The 23,596-nt window shown below is 45.1% G+C and overlaps 1 protein-coding gene across 2 annotated transcripts; it reads left to right on the forward strand.

Moving 5' to 3' along the window:
• The first annotated feature begins 81 nt into the window (after window positions 1-81).
• On the forward strand, window positions 82-22,194 carry SARS1 (seryl-tRNA synthetase 1). 2 transcript variants are annotated; one of them, XM_026449432.2, is made up of 11 exons: window positions 82-241; window positions 6,602-6,668; window positions 11,192-11,272; window positions 12,555-12,713; window positions 14,061-14,204; window positions 14,809-14,964; window positions 18,933-19,154; window positions 19,709-19,838; window positions 20,426-20,583; window positions 21,278-21,407; window positions 21,765-22,194. In XM_026449432.2, exons 1-11 carry the CDS (start codon window positions 108-110, stop codon window positions 21,920-21,922), a joined length of 1,539 nt encoding a protein of 512 aa, XP_026305217.1. In that variant the 5' UTR covers window positions 82-107; the 3' UTR covers window positions 21,923-22,194. The 2 variants fall into 2 exon arrangements, with proteins under 2 accessions (XP_026305217.1, XP_026305218.1); XM_026449433.2 differs by having other exon boundaries at window positions 85-241; window positions 6,598-6,668; window positions 21,765-22,191.
• Window positions 22,195-23,596: the final 1,402 nt, after the last annotated feature.

The raw sequence follows: 23,596 nt of genomic DNA on the forward strand, positions 1-23,596 counted from the left end.
GCCCAACCTCTCTACCTCTTTCCCCCTTATTCCCACATTTTGGGATCTTGTCTTTCCCATCCTCCTGTTTTATAGACTAGAGTACAAGTACTCCAAGCTGGTGATGAATGCTACCCTCAAGGACTGTGACCTGCCAGCAGCTGACAGCTGTGCCATCATGGAAGGCGAGGATGTGGAAGACGACCTCATCTTTACCAGCAAGAAGTCACTCTTTGGGAAGATCAAATCATTTACCTCCAAGGTAGGGGGCCTGGCCAGTACACTGAGGTCAGCCTGGGTGAGGTGAACCACCACGCCCAGCCCCAAAATTATATTTTCAACATATAATCAGTGTTTTTAAATTATTGAAACTAGCCTGGCACGGTGGCTCATGCCTGTAATCCCAGCCCTTTGGGTGGCTGAAGCGGGTGTATCACCTGAGGTCAGGAGTTTGAGATGAGCCTGACCCACATGGTGAAACCCCGTCTCTACTAAAAATACAAAAATAGTTAGCTGGGTATGGTGGAGGGCACCTGTAGTGCCAGCTACTTGGGAGGCTGAGGGGAGGCAGAGCTTGCAGTGAGCCGAGATCACGCCACTGCACTCCAACCTGGGTGACAGAACAAAACTGTGTCTCCAAAAAAAAAAAAACATACACACACACACACAAATTAGCCAGGTGTGGTGGCAGGCGCCTGTAATCCCAGGTACTTGGGAGGCTGAGGCAGGAGAATTGCTTGAACTCAGGAGGCAGAGGTTGCAGTGAGCCGAGATCGCGCCATTACACTCCAGCCTGCGGGACAAAGTGAGACTTCATCTGAAAAAAAAAAAAAAATTACTGAAACTACTGAGATATTTTACTGTTTTTTTTTTTTTTTTTTTGGTACAAGTTCTCAAACTCCAAAGTGTGTTTCACACTTAAAGCACCACTCTGTTCAGGTGCTCATTTCAAATTTCAAATGCTAATAGTCACATGGTATTTTGAAAGCTACTATATTGGACAGTACAGCCTTAAAACATAAAAATCCAAATTTCTGAATACACTTTACAAAGTCCCCCATGCCTTCCTGGCCTCGCCGTCTACCACTCCCCGCACAGGGCCTCCCGCTCTTTGCTCTAGCTTGTTATTGCTACTCCTAGACTCTTTCACACTTCTGTGACTGTTGCCTCTTCCTGGGACGTTCCTTATCAGGGTGTGCCGCTCCCACTTCCATCAGCCCTCTTTGCCACTCAGCTACTCTCGTAGTGCCACCTCATTTGTGGAGTGCTCTCCTTGTATTATCTTACAAATCTCTTACAGCATTTATACTATTCCTGTATATACCCTTCGGAAACTTATTGACATAGATACAGTAAAGTACACAAATCTTAGTATACAGGTTGATGAGTTTTCTAAATCTATACACCAACGTAACACCCAGATCAAAATATAAGACATTTATAGCACACCAGCAGATTGCCTTATGCCACCTCCCAGTCAGCCCCTCCTCCAAAAATAATAGTATTCTTACCTCTGTCACCATAAATTCCTTTGCCTGGGTTTGAACTTCATGTAAATGGACTTATGTAGTATATACTTTGGTATAGGCTTCTTTTTTATTTTTTTGAGACAGAGTCTTGCTCAGTCGCCCAGACTGGAGTGCAGTGGTACGATCTTGGCTCACTGCAACTTCCACCTCCCGGGCTCACACCATTCTCCTGCCTCAGCCTCCTGAGTAGCTGGGATTACAGGCGCCCACCACCACGCCCGGCTAATTTTTTTTGTATTTTAGTAGAGGCGGGGTTTCACCATGTTAGCCAGGATGGTCTTGATCTCCTAACCTTGTGATCCACCCGCCTCGGCCTCCCGAAGTGCTGGGATTACAGGCGTGAGCCACCGCACCTGGCATGGCTTCTTTCTTTCAAGATTATGTCTGTAAGATTCATCCATGTTACTAACATGTAGCAGTAGTTGGTTCTTTTCATTGCTGTATAATACTCCATTATGTAAATATGCCAATCAATTCTACTGGCTTATTTACTTCATGACATTTGGATAAACTGGGTTGTTACCAGTTGAGGGCATTATGAATAAGCTTCTAGAGACTCTTTTAAAAAAAAGTTTGTCAACTAACAAATTATAGTTGTATATATTTATAGGGGACAATGTAATGTTATCATTTATGAATACAATGTGGAATAATAAACGCAAGCTAATTAACATATCCATCACCTCAAATACTTACATTTTGTGATAAGAACATATGTACATTCTTATGCGTGTCTTTTGGTAGACATAAGCACTCATTTCTGTTGGGTATGTACCAAGGAGTAGAATTGCTGGATCATAGGGTGGGCACATGTTTAGATTTAGCAGATAATACCAAGTAGTTTTCCAAAGTGGTTGTAATGATTGATATTCCCACCAGCAATATCTAAGAGTTCCAGTTGCTTGGCATTCTTGCCAATACTTGACATTGGCAGTCCTTTTAATTTAGCCATTCTGGTAGATATATAGTGGTATCTCAGTGTTATTTCAATTTGCATTTTTTTGGTGACTAAAGATATTGAGCGCTTTTTCATAAGTTGATGGCATTTGGATAGCCTATTTTGAGAAGTACCTCTTCAAGCCTTTTGACCAATTTTTATTTGTCCTTTTCTTAGTGGTTTATAGGAATTATTTATATAGAGTGGATAGAAGAATACCTGTGAGATACAGATACCACAGATCTCCTCTCCCATTCTGTAGCTTGCCTTTTCATTCTTTCAGTCTTGTGATGAATAGAAGTTCCTGGCCGGGCGTGGTGGCTCAAGCCTGTAATCCCAGCACTTTGGGAGGCCGAGACGGGCGGATCACAAGGTCAGGAGATCGAGACCATCCTGGCTAACACGGTGAAACCCCGTCTCTACTTAAAAATACAAAAACTAGCTGGGCGAGGTGGCGGGCGCCTGTAGTCTCAGCTACTCGGGAGGCTGAGGCAGGAGAATGGCGTAAACCTGGGAGGCGGAGCTTGCAGTGAGCTGAGATCCGGCCACTGCACTCCAGGCTGGGTGACAGAGCGAGACTCCGTCTCAAAAAAAAAAAACAAGAAGTTCCTAATTTTTCCAAAACACAATAGATAAATCACAGAATTTGTATTCTGTTTTGAAAATCATGTTATATCTTAACCTCCAGAAGAGATTTTCCAGTTTTTTTTTTTGTAGACATTTTATTTCTTTACCTTTTATGTTTAGGTATAAGATTTATTTAATATTAATTTTGGCATTTATGTGAGATAGATCAAAATTTTTTTTAATGTGGAGAGTCAATTGCTCATGATAAAAATGCAATAAACTGAGAATAGAACGGAGCTTCCTTAATCTGATAGTAGATACAGAAAAGCCCTTGTCTTGTCTTGGCTCTTCTCTTCTCTTCTCTTCTCTTCTCTTCTCTTCTCTTCTCTTCTCTTCTCTTCTCTTGAGACAGTCTCATTCTGTTGCCAGGCTGGAATGCAGTGGCGCAACCTCAGCTCACTGCAACTTCTGCCTCCCAGGTTCAAGCGATTTTCCTTAGCCTCCTGAGTAGCTGGGACTACAGGTACATGCCACCACGCCCAGCTAATTTTTATATTTTTAGTAGAAAGGGGGTTTTCACCATGTTGGCCAGGATGGTCTCGATCTCTTGATCTTGTGATCTGCCCACCTTGGCCTCCCAAAATGCTGGTATTACAAGTGTGAGCCACTGCGTCCGGCCACATTTTTCTTAATGCTTTCCCCTTGAGGTTAGGAACAAGACAAGTATGTCTGTTATCACCTCTTCTTTTTTTTTTTTTTTGAGACGGAGTCTCGCTCTGTTGCCCGGGCTGGAGTGCAGTGGCCGGATCTCAGCTCACTGCAAGCTCCGCCTCCCGGGTTTACACCATTCTCCTGACTCATCCTCCCGAGTAGTTGGGACTACAGACGCCCGCCACCTCGCCCGGCTAGTTTTTTGTATTTTTTAGTAGAGACAGCGTTTCACTGTGTTAGCCAGAATGGTCTTGATCTCCTGACCTCGTGATCCGCCCATCTCGGCCTCCCAAAGTGCTGGGATTACAGGCTTGAGCCACCGCGCCCGGCCATCACCTCTTCTAATCAACATCATGACAAAGGTTCCAGGCAGTATGAATAAGGCAAGAAACAGAAATAAAAGATTGGAATGGAAGAAACTGTCATTATTTGCAGATCACTTGATTGTGTATGCAGAATCTGAACTATTAAAATTAAATAACAAAATCACTGGATACAATACACAGAATCAAAGGTACTTGTATAAACAAGTAACAGTTTAGAAACACCACGTACATAGAGATATACCTAATAAATAACATTTAAGATTCATACACTGAAAACTATAAAACATTGCTGAGAGAAATTAAAAATAATGAAGGGATATGCTATATTAATTGATTGAAACATTCAGCATTGTTGCAATATTCAGTTTTGTTTTATTTTCTTTTTGTTTCTTTTCTTTTTCTCTTTTGTGATAAAGTCTTATTCTGTCACACAGGCTGGAGTGCAGTGGAACGATCTCAGCTCACTGCAGCCTCTGCCTCCTGGAATCAAGTGATCCTCTCACCTCAGCCTCCCAAGTAGCTGGGACCACAGGCACACGCCACCATGCTCAGCTAATTTTTGTATTTTTTTTTTTTTTTTTTTGTAGAGACAGGGTTTTGCCGCGTTGCCCAGGCTGGTCTTGAATTCCTGGGCTCAAGCGACCCACCCACTTCAGCCTCCCAAAGTGCTGGAATTATAGGCATGAGTCACCACACCTGGCCTTATTTTCTTTTATGCTCCCAATACCTACCCTGCTGCCTTGCAAATAGGAAGGAATCTCAGAATGATTATAGATTTACAGGAAGTTGGAAAAATAGTAGAAAGGTCCTGTTTTCCCCAATGATAACATCTTATATAACTCTAGTACAATATTAAAACCAAGAAATTGACATTGCTACAATCCACAAACCTTATTCAGATTTTGCCAGTTTTATACATGTGTATGTGTAGTTCTGTGCAATCTTACCATGTGTAAATTTGCGTAACCACTGCTATGCTCAAGATACAGAACTGTTTCATCATCACAAAGATCCTTCTTGCTGTCTCTTTGTAGTCTACTCCCTTTGCCCTCCATTTCACCCCTAGCAACCACTAATCTATTGTCCATCTCTATAGTTTTATCAATGTGAATAAGTGAATGAGAAAATAGTGATATCATTTTGCATCAAGTTTTGTTAAAGAGATATCAAAGAGGAAAGCTCCTTGGTAAAACCTTAAAGAATGGCTCTATAGGTGCTATCTCATTTCTAGTCATCAATTTTGCCTCTTAAAAGCTTGAGTTTGGCTGGATGCCATGGCTCACACCTGTAATTCTAGCACTTTGGGAGGCCAAAATGGGTGGATCGCTTGAGCCCAAGAATTTGCGACCAGCCTGGGCAACACAGCAAAACTCCATCTCTACAAAAATAAAAATTAAAAAAATTAGCTGGGTGTGGTGGTGCACACCTGTAGTCCTAGCTGCCTGGGAGACTGAGGTGGGAGGATCACTTGAGTCCAGGAGGCAGAGATTATAGTAAGCTGAGGTAGTGCCACTGTACTCCAGTCTGGGTGACAGAGTGAGACCCTGCCTCAACAACAACTAGAAAGCTTGTGCTTGAATTTTATCATATTGCCCCTAATGTTTAGATTCAAGAGGTCCAAATTTTACCAATCAGAGTTAGACCGATGATCCATGATACCAATATATTAATTTGGGTCAATATGTTGACTAGTTAGTGCACTGTCTTCCCCCAAAGGAAACCAAATTATAAGAGGCTAAATTACTCTCAAGGCTGCCAGAGGAGCGTTGTATCAAAGTAAAAGGGTAACTTTAGCCATTTCTAGCATGGAGAGGTAGCAATCATGACTGCACTCTTTCTAGAGTCCTGTGCATAGCACCTAGTTTCCTTAAATGAGTTTTAAGATAATTGGGGAGGTTAGTTACTTGAGCGTCTTCCAAGTTTTTCAGATGTGTCACTCTATAGTGGTGTCATACATGTTATCATACTTTTAAATTTTAACCTCAGAATGGTCTTTTCCTTGTCACCAAATGCTGGGGACACCATTGTAGTCACCACTGTATGCCAACTACATTGGGGCTCTAAAGCTGTAAGATTACACCGGGCACAGTGGCTCATGCCTGTAATCCCAGCACTTTGGGAGGCCGAGGTCAGGAGTTCGAGACCAGCCCGGCCAACGTGGTAGAGCCCCGTCTCTTCTAAAAACACAAAAATTAGCTGGGCGTGGTGGCAGGCACCTATAATCCCAGCTACTCGGGAGGTTGTGGCAGGAGAATTGCTTGAACTTGGGAGGCGGAAGTTGCAGTGAGCCGAGATTGCACCACTACACTCCAGCTTGGGCAACAAGAGCAAGACGCCATCTCCAAAAAATAATAAATAAATAAATAAATAAATAAATAAATAAATAAATAAATAAAACTCTAAGAGTTTATAACTTCATGAGGCAGATCCTTCAGCTCTGCCGGTATTTAGGCCTTAACCTGAGATCAGTACTAAGTCAAGATCAGGAGAAGGGAGTATCTTAATTATGGGCGTTTCTTTGGTATATTCTTGGATTCTTTATTCCTAGGTAGATTTCGGGCAGACAACTTGAACAAGCTGAAGAACCTATGCAGCAAGACAATCGGAGAGAAAATGAAGGTAAGAGAACTGAGTAACAAACAGCCGTGAGCTTGAGCGGAGATATTTGATCTTGCTCTTAGCTAATGTTCACAGAAGTTCTAACTCAGTGTTTAAGTCTACAAGATGTTCAATTTCTTACCGAAGGGGAACATATTATTTTGAAAAGATAGGGAGGCAGGGAACTTGGAGGCACTTTCATATACTTTACCACAAGTCCATCTTCTGTGTTCAGGTAAGATTCTTTGTTGTCTAGCCGTTTGTTGTCTATTCTGTTCTTACACTAGAAATATAAATTCCATCAGTCATCTTTTTTTTATGGCAGATTTCAGATTTGTCATCTCAGTGTAGTTGTGCTCCACAATGAAAACAGTACAGATTCAGAGTTCAAATCTTGCTACGTTATGTGACTTTTAGGCAAGTTAATGTCTGAGCCTCAGTTTTCTCATCTATAAAATGACAATGCTAAAACCTATAGAATGGAATTGTTAGAACTTTTTTTAAAAATTCAAACGCCAAGCAATGGTTATGCATAGAACTAAATTTCTTTCAAATGTAGAAAATTTGGCACAGTGTCAAGAACATGTAGTTGTTCAGCAATTGTGGGTTATAATGAATGGCAAGTAATGTTACTGGCCTTCATCCAAAAAAAATCCTTCCTATGCCTGAAAAATATCACGTTTCAGCTCAGCTTTTGCTTTGGTATCCAGAATAGTTCATGTTTTTAACCTTTCTTCAAAAATACCTGTTTAGCCCCTTAATCATATTACATTACATATTATAGCTAGGTACAGTAGCTCACGCCTGTAGTCCCAGCACTTTGGGAGGCCGAGGTGGGCAAATTGCTTGAGCTTAGGAGTTTAAGACCAGTCTGCACAACATGGTGAAACCCCGTCTCTACAAAAATAAAATAAAACAAAACAATTAGCCAGACTTGGTGGCCGACGCCTGTAGTTCCAGCTACTCAGGAGGCTGAGGTGGGGGGATCACTTGAAGCCAAGAGGTATAAGTTGCAGTGAGCCAAGATTGGGCTACTGAACTCCAGCCTGGGTTTCCAGTGAAACCCTGTCTCAAAAAAAAAAAAAAAAAAAAAAGAAAGAAAAAAGAATTAATTAAATGCACTTTATAATCTAGATAACTTTTAAGTTGTAAACCTCAAAACTAAACAACAGCAACAAAAAACATTATAGAACTTTGGAACTGCACCAGTAAAGAGCATAAAAAGATGACCTTGGGATTCTAGCACCTTACACTTGGCTTCATGACAGTGGGCATCTTTCTCTTTGACGATATTTTGTTACACTTTCAGCGTGTAACACTTTTAGCTGTGGAAAGTGGTATTGATAATCATCCAGTTTCTTTCTGTGGGACTTAGTCGTTTGCATGCTAGAGACCCCATGCTTATGTTAATTCCCATGCATACTCCTCCCTGGGTGTTCTTTGGGACCTATGTGCAGTCAGTGCCAGCTGGGTACTTTTTTGTAGCAAGAAGATGGGATTGTGAGTGTTGTCATTTACAATAACATTCCTAGATCTGATTTTGTTGCTAGCCATGCAGGCAGTGTTCACTCCCGCTGCCATTGAAATGGTAATGATAGTGCTTTAATTTGTAGAGCACTTGAAAACATTCAGATACTTTCACAGACATCTCCTTTTGGTTTTGATCGTTACTGCAAAGCTGGAGTGCAGATGGTACATTTGTCAGCCCTATTTAATGGGTAAGGGAATCGGCTTAGGAAAGTAAAGAGCTTGCTTAAAATCATACTCTAACTTAGTTGCAGAGTCAAACCTTGAGCTCTGAACTTGAATTTGCTGCCCTGGGGGACTATCAAATAGCAAGGGAGCCTGGTAACTATCTTGCTAACATATCACCCTGCCTATGAAGCCATTGCAAAAATCTTGAGATTTAGTCCATTTTTTCCCTACCTCTATAGTCTGTTTGTTCTTATCAAGACTCATTCTGATAGTTTCAGATTTTTCCGACTTTTTTCTTTTATTTGAGACAAAGTGTCGTTTTGTTGCCCAGGATGGAGTGCAGTGGCACAATCATGGCTCACTGCAGCCTCAACCTCCTGGGCCCAAGCAGTCCTCCTACTCAGCCTCCCTAGTAGCATGCCACCACACTCGGCTAATTTTTTTTTTTTTTTTCGTAGAGATGGAGTCTCCCTATGTTGCCACTGCACCTGGCCAGATTTTTCTAGCTTTTTAAGATGATTTTGCTCTGAGTCACTGAAGGGTGTGAGTGGAGTTATGGTTAGCATTTTGATCGTATGAGAATGTGTAATGAACCTAAAGGATTTCTATGCTTTACATTTAGGAGATTTAGTCCTTTTGTTGTTTCTTTCTTCTTTTTTTGAGACAGTGTCTTGCTCTGTTGCCCAGGCTAGAGTGCAGTGGCATGATCATAGATCACTGCAACCTCCAACTCCTTGGCTCAAGCAGTCCTCCCACCTCAGCCTCTTAAGTAACTAGGACTATAGACAGATGTCACTGTGCCTGGCTAATTTTTTAAAGTCACCCAGGCTGCAGTACAGTGGCACAAGCATAGCTCACCACAGCCTCTAATTCCTGGGCTCATGCAATCCCCCCTCCTCATCCTCCCAAGTAGCTGAGAGTACAGATGTACTCCACTATGCCTGGCTAATTTAAAATATATATATTTAGATATTTAGATATGAAGTGTCACTCTGCTGCCCAGGCTGGTCTTGAACTCTTGGGCTAAAATGATCCTCCCACCTCAGCCTACCATGTAGCTGGGATTACAGTTGCAAGCCACTGTACCTGATTATACTTTGTTTTATTTATACTTACAAAGCAGATGCTAAATATTCTTATGCAAGTTTTGTTGAAGTCTCATATATCTTATTATAATGGCCTTTGACTAACTTCCTTTAACTCTTTTTTTTTTTTTTTTTTTGAGATGGAGTCTCGATCTGTCGCCCAGGCTGGAGTGCAGTGGTGCGATCTCGACTCACTGCAACCTCCGCCTCCCGGGTTCACTCTATTCTCCTGTCGAGTAGCTGGGACTACAGTTGTGTGCCACAATGCCCGGCTAATTTTTTTGTGTGTGTTTTTGGTAGAGACGGGATTTCACCATGTTAGCCAGATGGTCTTGATCTCCTGACCTCGTGATCCGCCCGCCTCGGCCTCCCAAAGTGCTGGGATTACAGGCGTGAGCCACTATGCCCGGCCAACTCTTTTTTCTTTTTCTTTTTTTTTTTTTTTTGAGATGGAGTCTCACTCTGTCACCCAGGCTGGAGTGCAGTGGCGTGATCTTGGCTCACTGTAACCTCCGCCCCCCCGATTTCAAGCGATTCTTCTGCCTCAGCCTCCCGAGTAGTTGGGATTACAGGTGTCTGCTACCACGCCCACCTAATTTTGTATTTTTAGTAGAGATGGGGTTTCACCATCTTGGCCAGGCAGGTCTTGAACTCCTGACCTCATGATCCACCCGCCTCAGCCTCCCAAAGTGTTGGGATTACAGGCATGAACCACAGTGCCCTGCCAACTCTTTTTAATTTAAGAAGAATTTAGCTCTTTAAGTGATCTTAAATTAACCTGGTTTTGTGCAAGGATTACAAGTGATGATTTAGCAGAATTATCATACAGAAGGATGAGAAGAGAAACTAGAGAGAACGAAATCCAGCCCTGGTTACACCCCTGCCATTGTGTCAAATTGCATTGATTGTTCTAAACTTAGTTCCAGATCCTGTGACTTTTTGTTCGTTTGTTTTCCTTGGCTGTCTGATATGTCATCGCTTCATCCATCTTTCCCCCTTAGCCTCAATGCTGGGACTGTTGTTAGCAGGTGGATAAGAATCTACACTTGGGGTGGGTGCAGTGGTTCATGCCTGTAATCCCATTACTTTGGGAGGTCAAGGTGGGAGATCACTTGAGACCAGGAGTTTGAGATCACCCTGTCCAACATAGTGAAACCCTGTCTCTATTAAAAATACAAAACAAAACAAAACAAAACAAAATTAGCCAGATGTGGTGGCGCACTACTGTAATCCCAGCTACTTGGGAGGCTGAGGCAGGAGAATCACTTGAAACCGGGAGGTGGAGCTTGCAATAAGCCGAGAGCACGCAAACTGCACTCCAGCCTGGGCGACAGAGTGAGACTCCGTCAAAAAAACAAAAAAAAAGAATCCACACGCAGGTGTGTCTGCCCCAGGGCTTGCTCCTGAGCATTGGGCTGCCTCTCCCGCGCTTGTAGCTCATGAGCATTTCAAATCAATTCTCTTCTGATTCCTATGAGGACCTACGCACAGGGAGTGACATTCTTCTCGTATTCTTCAGGGTGTTAATTCTCTGACCCAGACAGATTGATTTTAGGATCAAAAAGCTATTAAGTGGCAGCATAGGGGCTTAACACTTTGACTTCTGGTTTCCAGTGTCCTAATTTTTTTCCTACATGTTGTATCTTTTATATGTAGGAAGTTCTGCAATTCGTTTACATAATACATTAATTTGCTGTTTACTTTATAAAACAATGCCAGAGATTTTCTTTTATTGATTTGTGTTGGGTTTTTTCCTTCCTGCAGAAAAAAGAGCCAGTGGAAGATGATGAGTCTGTCCCAGAGAATGTGTTGAATTTTGATGACCTTACTGCAGACGCTTTAGCTGTAAGTTAGAGTCCTTTTCTAGTTAGGATCTCTGCTGTTTTGTCTTAATTTTTTTCCTAGACAGCAAGTGCTCACACTCTGCTGCACACAGCATTGTGACATCCTTTCATTTCTGCTGCTGGGAAATGTCCCCACCCATTCTTGTTATATTCTATATTTGAGTATTTATTAGACAGCAGCAATGGAGACAGATGGAGTGGGAGAGTCAAGGGTAGGAAGAATAGAAAAAGGAAAGGAACTGTGTTTGGTTTATATAGCTCCATTTTCTACCTTTTGGTACACAAAGGCAAGAAACTTCAACTTACTGTAATACAGTAAATATTTAGTGCGCTGGGCAAGAGGAGTAATTTTTGAGTTTTTTAGTCACTGAACCCTTTCTTGAAACCCTTAACATATAGCAAGAACATAAACCAAAACAGGGAAGTTGCTGTGCTTAAAGGGCTCGGATTGGGGGCCTGAGCCTGCCTGGCCCTACTGCTAAAGCACTCGCCTCAAAGAAGTAAGAGCACACCTGCAATACAGAATACAAAAATGTGCTTCAGACAAATCTCTTACTCCTAATAAATTTATAATCTTCCTAGAGAACAGTTAAATGCAGCACATCAATAGAGTGCTAAATTGGTTCAGTCAAGAAAATCAGAAACTGCAGATTAAAGGAAAGTTCTCGTAAGAGCGGCAGTACTAACATTTCTGCGATGTATGGGAACAATAGGAGTGGCCAGAACTATCCATCTCTGCCTCAAGCACCACCAAGGAAAAATGCTGATGGATTTGTAGAGCAAGACTGTATATATCCGTGTGTGAAATCAATCTCAGTTCTTGCCGGGCGCGGTGGCTCAAGCCTGTAATCCCAGCACTTTCGGAGGCCAAGACAGGCGGATCATGAGGTTAGGAGATCGAGACCATCCTGGCTAACACGGTGAAACCCCGTGTCTACTAAAAAATACAAAAAACTAGCCAGGTGAGGTGGCGGGCGCCTGTCATCCCAGCTACTCGGGAAGCTGAGGCAGGAGAATGGCGTAAACCTGGGAGGGGGAGCTTGCAGTGAGCTGAGATCCGGCCACTGCACTCCAGCCTGGGCGACAGAGTGAGACTCTGTCTCAAAAATAAATAAATAAGTAAATAAACAAATCTCAGTTCTTAGAAATCTTCGTTCCCGGTTTTTAAAATGCTACCGCAAGGGCTCTCTTTAGAGCACAACAGGGTTAGGGCAACCAAATCTTATTCCTGTGCTGTCCTTGCCTCACTGTCCTGCTTATGGGCCTGGCCTGTTCATCTACAGAACCTGAAAGTCTCACAAATCAAAAAAGTCCGACTCCTCATTGACGAAGCCATCCTGAAGTGTGACGCGGAGCGGATAAAGCTGGAAGCAGAGCGATTTGAGAACCTCCGAGAGATTGGGAACCTTCTGCACCCTTCTGTGCCCATCAGTAACGATGAGGTAGGTGGCTGTGCTGCAGCGGGAGGCAGCCTTAGGTGGCTGCAGGGGCGGGGACGGGAGGAGATCTGTGGAACACTGGCACTCTCTGTCAGAAGCAGGTTCTTTGTATATTCCCTCTGTCCGCCAATTGAGAATTGCAGGAGTCAGATCCTTGTCTGATTGGGAATTAGCAGAGACAGCAGGTAGGAGGAGACTCCTGGCACAGAAATCTCTTCTAAATAGGGCTGCTGTCCTCCACTGCATGTTGCCCATGGTAGCAGGTGTCTCTTAGGAGGGATCTGCTAAATCAACCTAACCCCCTCACCCACACCCCACTGAGAAGCTGCCGGTGGAAGGGAAATCTGCATGATAAAAGTTTCCTGCTGAGCGGGAGCTTCCCCTGCACAAAGCTGCTTGGAGCCCAGCCTTTGTTCCCTGACACCCCAGCCTGAGCAGGGCCCATCTGTGCCTCTTTCATTCATTCCCTGGTGAACATTAAACTCACTGCAGGCTGGGGTGTGCAGGAGGCTGCAGAGCTCAGACCATGAGCAGATTCAGGAGGTCAGGGCCCCGAGTCCGCCCTCATGTTGCCCTGGGACCAATGAGAGCCTGGAAAAAAAAATTACATTTTCCTCTGCACCCCAGGCAATGTCAATTATCTGGGAAGAGTTGTCCTTGTGCAGGATTTGAGAGGTCATTTAAAAGGGTTAAAAAAAACAAAAACAGTACCCTAGAACTTAAAGTTTAATAAAACAAAAACAAAAACAAAAACCGAGAGAATACTATAGACCTCTTGGAAAATCATCCTTCCCAGTTTCATGGCTAGAGTTACTTCTCAAACTTTGTAAGTTATTACTTCTCCATTGAGTAGCAAGTTGTATTCTCTAGTTATGAGACACAGTAGTGTTTAAGTTAAGCGATGACGTCACAAAGCTAAGTTGTTCGTAGAATAAAGTTTGGAAAGATGGAGGTTGTAGAATTAAGAAATCATATATCAAGCTTGGCACGGTGTCTCATGTCTGTAATCCCAGCACTTTGGGAGGCCTAGGCAGGGGGATCACTTGAGCCCAGGAGTTCGAGACCGGCCTGGGCAACATGGCACAACCCCGTCTCTACAAAAAATACAAAAATTGGCTGAGCATAGTGTCGCGCACCTGTCTGTAGTCCCAGCTAGGGCTGAGGTGGGAGGATCACTGGAGCCTGGAAGGTTGAGGTTGCAGTGAGCCAACATTGTGCCACTGCACTCCAGCCTGGATGACAGAGTAGTAAGACCCTGTCTCCAAAACAAATAATAATAATAATTTAATTTAAAAATAAAAAAATAAAATCACATGTCATGTATCTTTCTTTCTTGCTCTGTTTCCTTAGGATGCGGACAACAAAGTAGAGAGGATTTGGGGGGATTGTACGGTCAGGAAGAAGTACTCTCATGTGGACCTGGTGGTGATGGTAGATGGCTTTGAAGGCGAAAAGGGGGCCGTGGTGGCTGGGAGTCGAGGGTACTTCTTGAAGGTAAGAGCTGGGAGCCAGTGAGGACAGGATTATAAAGAAGAAACAAAAATTTTTTTTTTGTTTTGTTTTGGCGGAGAGACATAACCTACTTAAAGAGGCCCCCAAATCTACCAGTTGTACTCGCCTTTCTGCAAATGTATTGGCAATTAGATGCAATTCTCTTTCTAAAGCAAGAGAGGCCTTATCAGGATTCCATAGAACAAAAGCCACTAAGTGGTCCTCCATAATGAATGTATGTTTTGCTGACTGAATCAGAACAGTCTCTGCCTTTAAGTAGCTCAGTATAATTGGATAGTCAGACAAGTAACAAAGAATCAAAATCCACTGTCAGAAGCACTGTGGTTTGTGTAGGCCCAAAGTGCTTTGAGAACATCAAGAGAATTCTCTTAACTGTGTGTCTGGATAGTTCGCTGGGCTTCAGTGTTCAGAATGAATCTCAAGGTTCAGAATGTCAGTTGCTGTGATCTGTGGTCTTTTTTTTTGGCCTCCTGTGTGCCCCTGGGTAGTCCTGTTCTGTCGGCCTAGGTGCCTTTGGGTGTCAGTGCTAGCTGAACATGACAGTGACAAGACGCAGTCACACAGTTCTGTGTCTCTGCTCCTCTAGGGGGTCCTGGTGTTCCTGGAACAGGCTCTCATCCAGTATGCCCTTCGCACCTTAGGAAGTCGGGGCTACACTCCCATTTATACCCCCTTTTTCATGAGGAAGGAGGTCATGCAGGAGGTGGCACAGCTCAGCCAGTTTGATGAAGAACTGTATAAGGTGAGTAGCCTGGGTCAGGTGGCAGAATGACTTAAGTTATGTAGCTTAACTTCAGTGATGCAGAGTGGTGCTGTCCAATAGGACTTTCTGCGATGATGGAAACGTTCTGTATCTGTGACTCTTGAGCACTTAAAATGTGGGTGGTACAACGGAGGAAGCACATTTTTTATTTTAATTAATTTTAACTTAAACATGTAGCTAATGACTACCATATTAGACAGTGCAGCTGCACAGCCTCTTTTACCTTTCCCTGGGTAATCTGTATGATGAATCTAAATCCAGTATACTTCAACACCATGAGCTTAGAAAAGAAGCCCATTCCTTGGGTGCTTGGACAAAAGGAAATTACAGTAGTGGCCCTGATCTCTTAGCCCGCTTCCCATGTCCTCCCACTCCTAACCCCAGACTGGAAGCTTCCACAGGGTGAGACATACTTGCCTTGGGATGGAGGTGGCTTCCAGTTTGTGGCTCCTTCTCAACCAGGGGCCATGTCAGGGAGAGCCAGACAATTCAAGTCAGGGTTCAGAAGGTCATTCTGATCAACTGGCTCTAACACCAATAACAGCACCCCACTCTGTGTTTGGCACTCAAGATTTCTAGAGCGTCTCTGCTAACAGCTGTCCAATGCAGCAGTGTCTACTATTCGTTTGCCCCTCCCTTTCAACTCTTCTGTCAGAAATAGAGACTTAGTTCCTACTGGCTTATTTCCTCTCCAGACAGTGGAGGTAGAGTTAGACAACTGCTGTTGGACTCATCTAATTTATATAGGGAGATAGTTCAGTAATTAGAAGAATCTTTCCATTGTTTCTGTTGATGAGGTACAGTTAAGTTTTCATTCAAGACGCACTGGGAAACAAAATGTTCTCCCTAAACCCTGAGCATTAGTATAACCTTGACCTCCTCCCTCTCTGCTTTCTGTTAACGAAGGGAGGAATGTGTTCCTTTACTGGCTAAAACCTGTTTTACCTTTTCTTTCTTTTTCTAATTTCAACCCGTAAGATTAGGTAATCATTAAAGAACATTAGAAATATCCACTGCAGGTAACACTAGGGAGAAAGCTATGTGGAGTATTATGGAAATCGTTAGGTAGCCGGTGCTCCCTGAGTCCTGCATTCTCCATCTCTCATCCAGATGCTTCTTGGACCCACAGGCAGGAAGAATCACAGGTTTCAATAGTGAAGAATTTTGGCTGGTACTTCTTGTCTGATAAAAACCTCAGTTCTGTGAGAATGAATATAGCGCTGCCCAATAGAACTCTCTGCACTGATGGAAATGTTCTGAGTCTGCATGATCCAGCATGGCAGCCATGAGCCACGTGTGACTTGAGCACTGAAAATGTGGCTGATGCAACTGAGGAACTAAATTTTAATTTAATTTAATTTGTTTTTATTTTTATTTTTGTGATTAATTTCCTATATAGAGACAGGGTCTCACTATGTTGCCCAAACTGATTTCAAACTCCTGGGCTCAAGTAATCCGCCCGCCTCAGCCTTCCAAAGTGTCGGGATTATAGGTGTGAGCCACGACGCCCAGCCCAATTTAATTTGTTTTTTTTATTTTTATTTTTTTTTGAAACGAAGTCTTGCTCTGTCGCCCGGGCTGGAGTGCAGTGGCCAGATCTCAGCTCACTGAAAGCTCCGCCTCCCGGGTCCAAGCCATTCTCCTGCCTCAGCCTCCCGAGTAGCTGGGACTACAGGCGCCCGCCACCTCGCCCGGCTAGTTTTTTTGTATTTTTAGTAGAGACGGGGTTTCACTGTGTTAGCCAGGATGGTCTCGATCTCCTGACCTCGTGATCCGCCTATCTTGGCCTCCCAAAGTGCTGGGATTACAGGCTTGAGCCACCACGCCCGGCTAGCCCAATTTAATTTGAATGGTCATATGTGGCTGGCTGTACCATATTAGGCTGCACAGCCCTTGAGCTTTCCTGTGTTGTATGTGAATGGCCCCACAGTGGCTACATTCCTACTGCCAGGTAGCAAGGTAGTTTTCCAGGCTGTAAACACTGACCCAGAGGAACCTTTCTTCGTTTTTTTCTTTTTTTTAATTAAAATACTGCTACATAACAGAAAATTTAGAAATGGCAGAGGGAATTACCTGCTTTCCCATTGACCTAATATAACGATTGTCATCTTAAAATATTCACTTCGGGATTTTTTTCATATATATGTTGTTTTCACATACTTACAATTGCCATGTACATAAGTTGCCTTTTTACTTAGCATTATTTTTTATTTTTATTTTTATTTATGTATTTATTTTTTGAGACAGAGTCTCACTCTGTTGCCCAGGCTGGAGTGCAGTGGAATGATCTTGGCTCACTACAACCTCTGCCTCCCGGGTTCAAGTGATTCTCGTGCCTTAGCCTCCCGAGTAGCTGGGATTACAGGCGTCGCCACCATACCTGGCTGATTTTTTTTTTTTTTTTTTTGAGATGGTGTCTCACTCTTTCACCCAGGCTAGAGTGAAGTGCCATAATCTCGGCTCACTGCGGCCTCCACCCACCAAGTTCAAGCGATTATCCTGCCTCACCCTCCTAAGTAGCTGGGACTACAGGCATCCACCACCATGCCCGGCTAATTTTTTTTTTTTTTTTGTATTTTTAGTAGAGACGGGGTTTCCCCATGTTGGCCAGGCTGGTCTCCAGCTCCTGACTTCAGGTGAACCACCCACCTCGGCCTCCAAAGTGCTGGGATTACAGGCGTGAGCCATCGCACCCGGCCACACCTGGCTAATTTTTGTATTTTTAGTAGAGATGGGGTTTCACCAAGTTGGCCAGGCTGGTCTTGAACTCCTGACCTCAGGTGATCTGCCTGCCTAGGCCTCCCAAAGTGCTGGGATTGCAGGCATGAGCCACCATGCCCGGCGGCCTTTTTATGTAGCATTATATCAAAAGTATTTTTCTTTTTTTTTTTTTTTTTTTTTTTTTTGAGACGGAGTCTCGCTCTGTCGCCCGGGCTGGAGTGCAGCGGCCGGATCTCAGCTCACTGCAAGCTCCGCCTCCCGGGTTTACGCCATTCTCCTGCCTCAGCCTCCCGAGTAGCTGGGACCACAGGCGCCCGCCACCTCACCTGGCTAGTTTTTTGTATTTTTTAGTAGAGACGGGGTTTCACCGTGTTAGCCAGGATGGTCTCGATCTCCTGACCTTGTGATCCGCCCGTCTCGGCCTCCCAAAGTGCTGGGATTACAGGCTTGAGCCACCGCGCCCGGCCTGCATTATTTTCTTTAGCTGAACAGCAAAATACATTCTTTAAGAATCATAACCACTAACCTATAAGCACCAAGAAAGCAGGGACTGGTGTCCCTTTTTGCTCCACATTGGTGTTTAGTAAACGCCTCGCAAGGATTAATTTATGTAGCTACCAGCACAGATATATTGCACACCTGCCAGCATTGACCATTATTTATCATGGCTGAGTTTTCCTTATTATATAAGTTGAAAACAGCTGGGCATGGTGGCTCACGCCTGTAATCCCAGCATTTTGGGAGGCTGAGGCAGGTGGATCACCTGAGGTCAGGAGTTCCAGATCAGCTTGGCCAACATGGTGAAACCTTGTCTTTACTAACAGTACAAAAATTAGCCAGGCATGGTGGTGCATGCCTGTAATCGCAGCTACTCAGGAGGCTGAGGCGGGAGAATCGCTTGAACCTGGGAGGTAGAGGTTGCAGTGAGCCGAGATTGTGCCACTGCACTCCAGTCTGGGCAACAGAGTGAGACTCTGTCTCAAAAGAAAAAAAAAAGATAAGTGGAAAATATTCTTTCCTCTTAATTTACATTTCTTTGATCTCTATCCAGGACCCCATTGTGGACTGACCCTTTCCTTTATCTTTTTAGTATTCTCTCCCCACTCCCAGGCAGGGATTAAAGGAAGTTTTTCCTGCACTATCACTGATATCTTTCTTGTGGTTTCTTATTCTAGCCAAGGTCCTCCCCTCTTCCTCTTAACTGGTATAGCTCCTTCCTTCCACAGGTGATTGGCAAAGGCAGTGAAAAGTCTGATGACAACTCCTATGATGAGAAGTACCTGATTGCCACCTCAGAGCAGCCCATCGCTGCCCTGCACCGGGATGAGTGGCTCCGGCCGGAGGACCTGCCCATCAAGTATGCTGGCCTGTCTACCTGCTTCCGTCAGGAGGTGGGCTCCCATGGCCGTGACACCCGTGGCATCTTCCGAGTCCATCAGTTTGAGAAGGTGAGTAGATGAGTCAGGGTAAGGAGTGGACCTTTCTCTCTCTCCAGAAGGGTTAGACGAGAGATGGGATCTGTGTTGCTGAGGCCCATCCTGGCTCCAGCTTTTCCTCTCATTGCTTACCTCTGTGTTTCTGGGGAAGTGCGTGGTGGAGTGGCGTGGAGTATGGACCCAGAAACCAGGCTGTGGCTTTGCCACTCACCAGCTGTCTAACATTGGGCAAAATACATAAGCCCCCAGTGCTCCACTTCTGCGTTTGTATGAAGAGGATAACAGTAACGGTGCCTGCCTCACCACGCCTATTGTGGCCTATTGTGGCCTATTGTGAGGATTATCCCCGTCAATATATATAAAGCACTCAGAACAGGGCTGGCATGCATATGGGAAGCTCGCGCCATAAGCATTTGCTTTTGTGGTCCAGTCCCAGATGCTGGGGACCCAGCCTTGCCTGCCTCCCAGTGGTGTGGAAACGGGTCTTCATGGCAAGGATGTCTCCCACTGCAGTCCTTTATTCACCCTATACCGCTGTCACCATCTCCTTGGGTCCCTCTCTGCAGATTGAACAGTTTGTGTACTCATCACCGCATGACAACAAGTCGTGGGAGATGTTTGAAGAGATGATTACCACCGCAGAGGAGTTCTACCAGTCCCTGGGCATTCCTTACCACATCGTGAATATTGTCTCAGGTATGGGACCCAGCCTCTTCCCAGCCTCCCTTTCCTGCATCCCACAGACGCCACCCTCACCAGCTGAGCTGCCACACAGAGAAACAGATCACAAGTCGACTCATTGCCCACATTAATTAAAATATTACCCTTTTCTCACTGGGGAGTATTTGGTGTTAAGAATATCTGAGGCCGGGCGCGGTGGCTCACGCCTGTAATCCCAGCACTTTGGGAGGCCAAGACGGGCAGATCACGAGGTCAGGAGATCGAGACTATCCTGGCTAACATGGTGAAACTCCGTCTCTACTAAAAATACAAAAAACTAGCCGGGCGAGGTGGCAGGCGCCTGTAGTCCCAGCTACTCGGGAGGCTGAGGCAGGAGAATGGCGTAAATCCGGGAGGCGGAGCTTGCAGTGAGCTGGGATCCAGTCACTGCACTCCAGCCTGGGCGACAGAGTGAGACTCCATCTCAAAAAAAAAAAGAATATCTGGATGTGATTTCACTTCTGGAGACAGGACATGAATTAAAGAATTCTCCAGGCTTGCTAAAGGTTAGCCTTCTGAAATACCATCCCTCCTTCATGAGTTCTAGGGGTTTTTCCTTACAGGTTCTTTGAATCATGCTGCCAGTAAGAAGCTTGACCTGGAGGCCTGGTTTCCGGGCTCAGGAGCCTTCCGTGAGTTGGTCTCCTGTTCTAATTGCACGGATTACCAGGCTCGCCGGCTTCGAATCCGATATGGGCAAACCAAGAAGATGATGGACAAGGTAGATGGACCCCAGGGAGGTGGGAAGCAGAGCCTTCAGTACACGGCCCGTCCATCTTATTTCTCAGCCTCTGGGGTGCACTGGTCCCCAGCATCATGGGAAAATCTGAGCTTCTCAATCTAGACCAAAAAGGGAATCTGAAAATGCCTTGTACTGAGTCAGGACTGAGTTCTTTTAGCTAGAAACCTGAATCTAGCTCTCTTCTATAAAGTAATTCTAGCTTTTCTCTTTCTGGCTGTTTTTCTTAACTCCAGAGAAAGAATAATCTCCATTTATCTACACAGAACAAGTTGGAGGCTTCCCTCTTCTCACCCAAGAAGATCTGGGTTGTAAGCTGTTCTCTTCAAACCCAATTTTCAGGCCCTACTCTTTTCCAAGTCAGGGGCTTGAAAGGGGTGAAAAGGAAAGGCCACAATAGTAGTTTCTTCCTTCCCTCAAAGGGCCCAACTCCTCAAAATACCAGAAGCTACCACTTGTCACTCATGGAGACATGAGGGATCTTTCTGCAGTTATCTAACAGGCAATAAATACCAAATAATTCAAATTCAGAAAAAAGTTGCTAAGGGGTCGAACCCATCATTTTGATTTGGACAGTTGTGGTTGGGGAAGTCTGGTTGCATGGATGGTTCCTGGCCGTCCGTAAGAACAGCTGAGAGTTGAGCCCGACTTCCCCTCTGGGACCCTGTCTTCCCAGGTGGAGTTTGTCCATATGCTCAATGCTACCATGTGCGCCACTACCCGTACCATCTGCGCCATCCTGGAGAACTACCAGACAGAGAAGGGCATCACTGTGCCTGAGAAATTGAAGGAGTTCATGCCGCCAGGTAAAACTCCCAGCTCATCTCATCACCCTCCTCTTTTCTGTCTTCACACTCTTCAAAATAGCAGGCCCCTTTCAGGTATACCAGGTTTTTTTGTTCGGACACAGCCCCTGAAACTCTTATCTGCCCTCTCGGGCTGGGCAGGGCAGGGGGCCTGGTTGAGAAAGTAGCCAGTGCAGGTATGATACTGAAATGCTGCTATGATTCAGACTAGGGAAGAAAAGAATAAAGGAAACCGGTGCCTATCAAAGGGACCCCTCTGTTCAAAGGGATCATTGTCTTGTTGAACTCTCCCCAGAGGTCTTAGAGCTTTGACTCGCTGAGAAAGAATAGGTCATTTGGTTGACTCTTCCCTCCCAGGACTGCAAGAACTGATCCCCTTTGTGAAGCCTGCACCCATTGACCAGGAGCCATCCAAGAAGCAGAAGAAGCAACATGAGGGCAGCAAAAAGAAAGCGGCAGCAAGAGACGTCACCCTAGAAAGCAGGCTGCAGAACATGGAGGTCACCGATGCCTGAACATTCCTGCGTCCCTGTTTGCTTTCATTTCTGTCCGCTGAGATCTCAGAGCCTGCCCAACAGCAGGGAAGCCAAGCACCCATTCATCGCCCTGCCCCCATCTGACTGTGTAGCTGAGAGGGGAGCAGTGCCGTGTACCACACAGATGTTCCTGTCTCATTGCATGGGCAGAGGAACCCATCACTGATGACTGATGAAACCATGGAATAAAGCATCTCTGGGGAGGGCTTAGGACTCTTCCTCAGTCTTCTTCCTGGGGCTTGAACCCCGCCCCTGACGGTTCTCCCTGATACACCCTTCTGCTTTTCCTTCCAAATTAGGCTGTCCCTCCAGTTAGCAAGTCACAGAGCCTTTGAACAGGTAGGTGAAGGGAGGGGTACACTTAGAAAAGGCTCAAGGGGCAGGTGGAAAATGGAGTCTGAATCACACAAGCTTGCAGGGCAAGGGCCAGGATCCTCCTTTACAAATATGTTCCTGCTTGAAATCATTGAGGTAGGACTGGCTTAGAGCCAGAACTGTTTTAAAAGCCTCTTAGCACTTCTGATCCCTACAAAGGACTCCGTGGAAAGGGACAGACTGTATTTAATCCAGAAGAGCCCCTAGCTTCTACCCCTAGCACAGGTTGGGGACTTATTAACAGCAGTTTCTCTCGTTACAGCCACCCCTACATGGGGAGACCAACTGCATACCATCTTGCTGCTGCACCTCCAAAGGACTGAGATAGCCAGCAGGGCAGACGAGAGGAGAAAAATGTTGTAGTCCCTTTGTGGAGCTCCCACTGTTGCCCTAATAGCCAGTTCCTTTTGCAGGGGAGGCTGATGTTCAGGCTGTTTATTTACCTGCTGCCTTTCATCTGCAATCTACAAACCCTCTACTTTAATAACAGCTTCTGTTAGTTTACTGCCTCTCTCCTAGGAGGTTAAAATACTCCCTATAGGTGATCTCTTTTATCTTTGTGATGGTCCCAGAAGGTGGGGTGGGGGACATGATTATATGATTATGCCTGTCCCATCCTTTGGAAGACAGAAATACAAGGATGGTAAGGGAGATGAGACAATGTGGCCTGGTGGAGGTCGGAAGTCCTGACTCCTCGGCAGTGCTTTATGTTTCTTTGGGAGGTTGAGAGCTGGAATGTGAACTGGGCTGTCACATAGGAGCCTTTATCTCACCTCAGCTTCCTTAGTCCCTGAGCAGCGACTTCTTTGGGCCTGCTGGAGCATGGTACCAAGGAAAAAGGGGCCATGTGCTCCGTTTTCCACTGAGGGCTTGGGATTGATCCTATTAATCTTGCTACTGGAAACCCTGTCAAAACTGAGGTAGGTGTGTGAAAGGGTGACAGTGGCTCTCTTGTGTTGCCTGGCCATGCCAGCTGGGGGCCAACAGGCAGACCCAAGCAGCCCGCCTGGGCTATATATAGCCCATTGCCCCAGCTCTGGGATAACAAAGCCGGGACAAGGGGACAAAGCAAGCTGCTCCCATTTGTAATTCAGAAGGACCAGAAACTCACATTCCTGTGGCCTCAACTATTTGGTTTGAAGAAAGGCAGCTTACACAGGGAGCAGGAGGCTAGTTTTGCCCCACCCCCTATACCATTCCAGAAGCCCACTGAGAACTCTCACAGGGCCCTGAATGCCCCTGTTCTGCCTTAGAAGTCCCTACAGCTGCCTGTTCCAC

This window comes from Piliocolobus tephrosceles, chromosome 1 (genome assembly GCF_002776525.5).
Source record: "Piliocolobus tephrosceles isolate RC106 chromosome 1, ASM277652v3, whole genome shotgun sequence".
In the NCBI taxonomy this organism is placed as follows: Eukaryota; Metazoa; Chordata; class Mammalia; order Primates; family Cercopithecidae; genus Piliocolobus; species Piliocolobus tephrosceles.

Coding starts and splice junctions, on each gene's coding strand:
- SARS1 (XM_026449432.2), top strand. CDS start 108: ATGCTACCCTCAAGGACTGTGACCTGCCAGCAGCTGACAGCTGTGCCA. Junction 19,155..19,708: donor GAGTCCATCAGTTTGAGAAG/GTGAGTAGATGA, acceptor CCCTCTCTGCAG/ATTGAACAGTTTGTGTACTC. Junction 21,408..21,764: donor GAAGGAGTTCATGCCGCCAG/GTAAAACTCCCA, acceptor CTTCCCTCCCAG/GACTGCAAGAACTGATCCCC.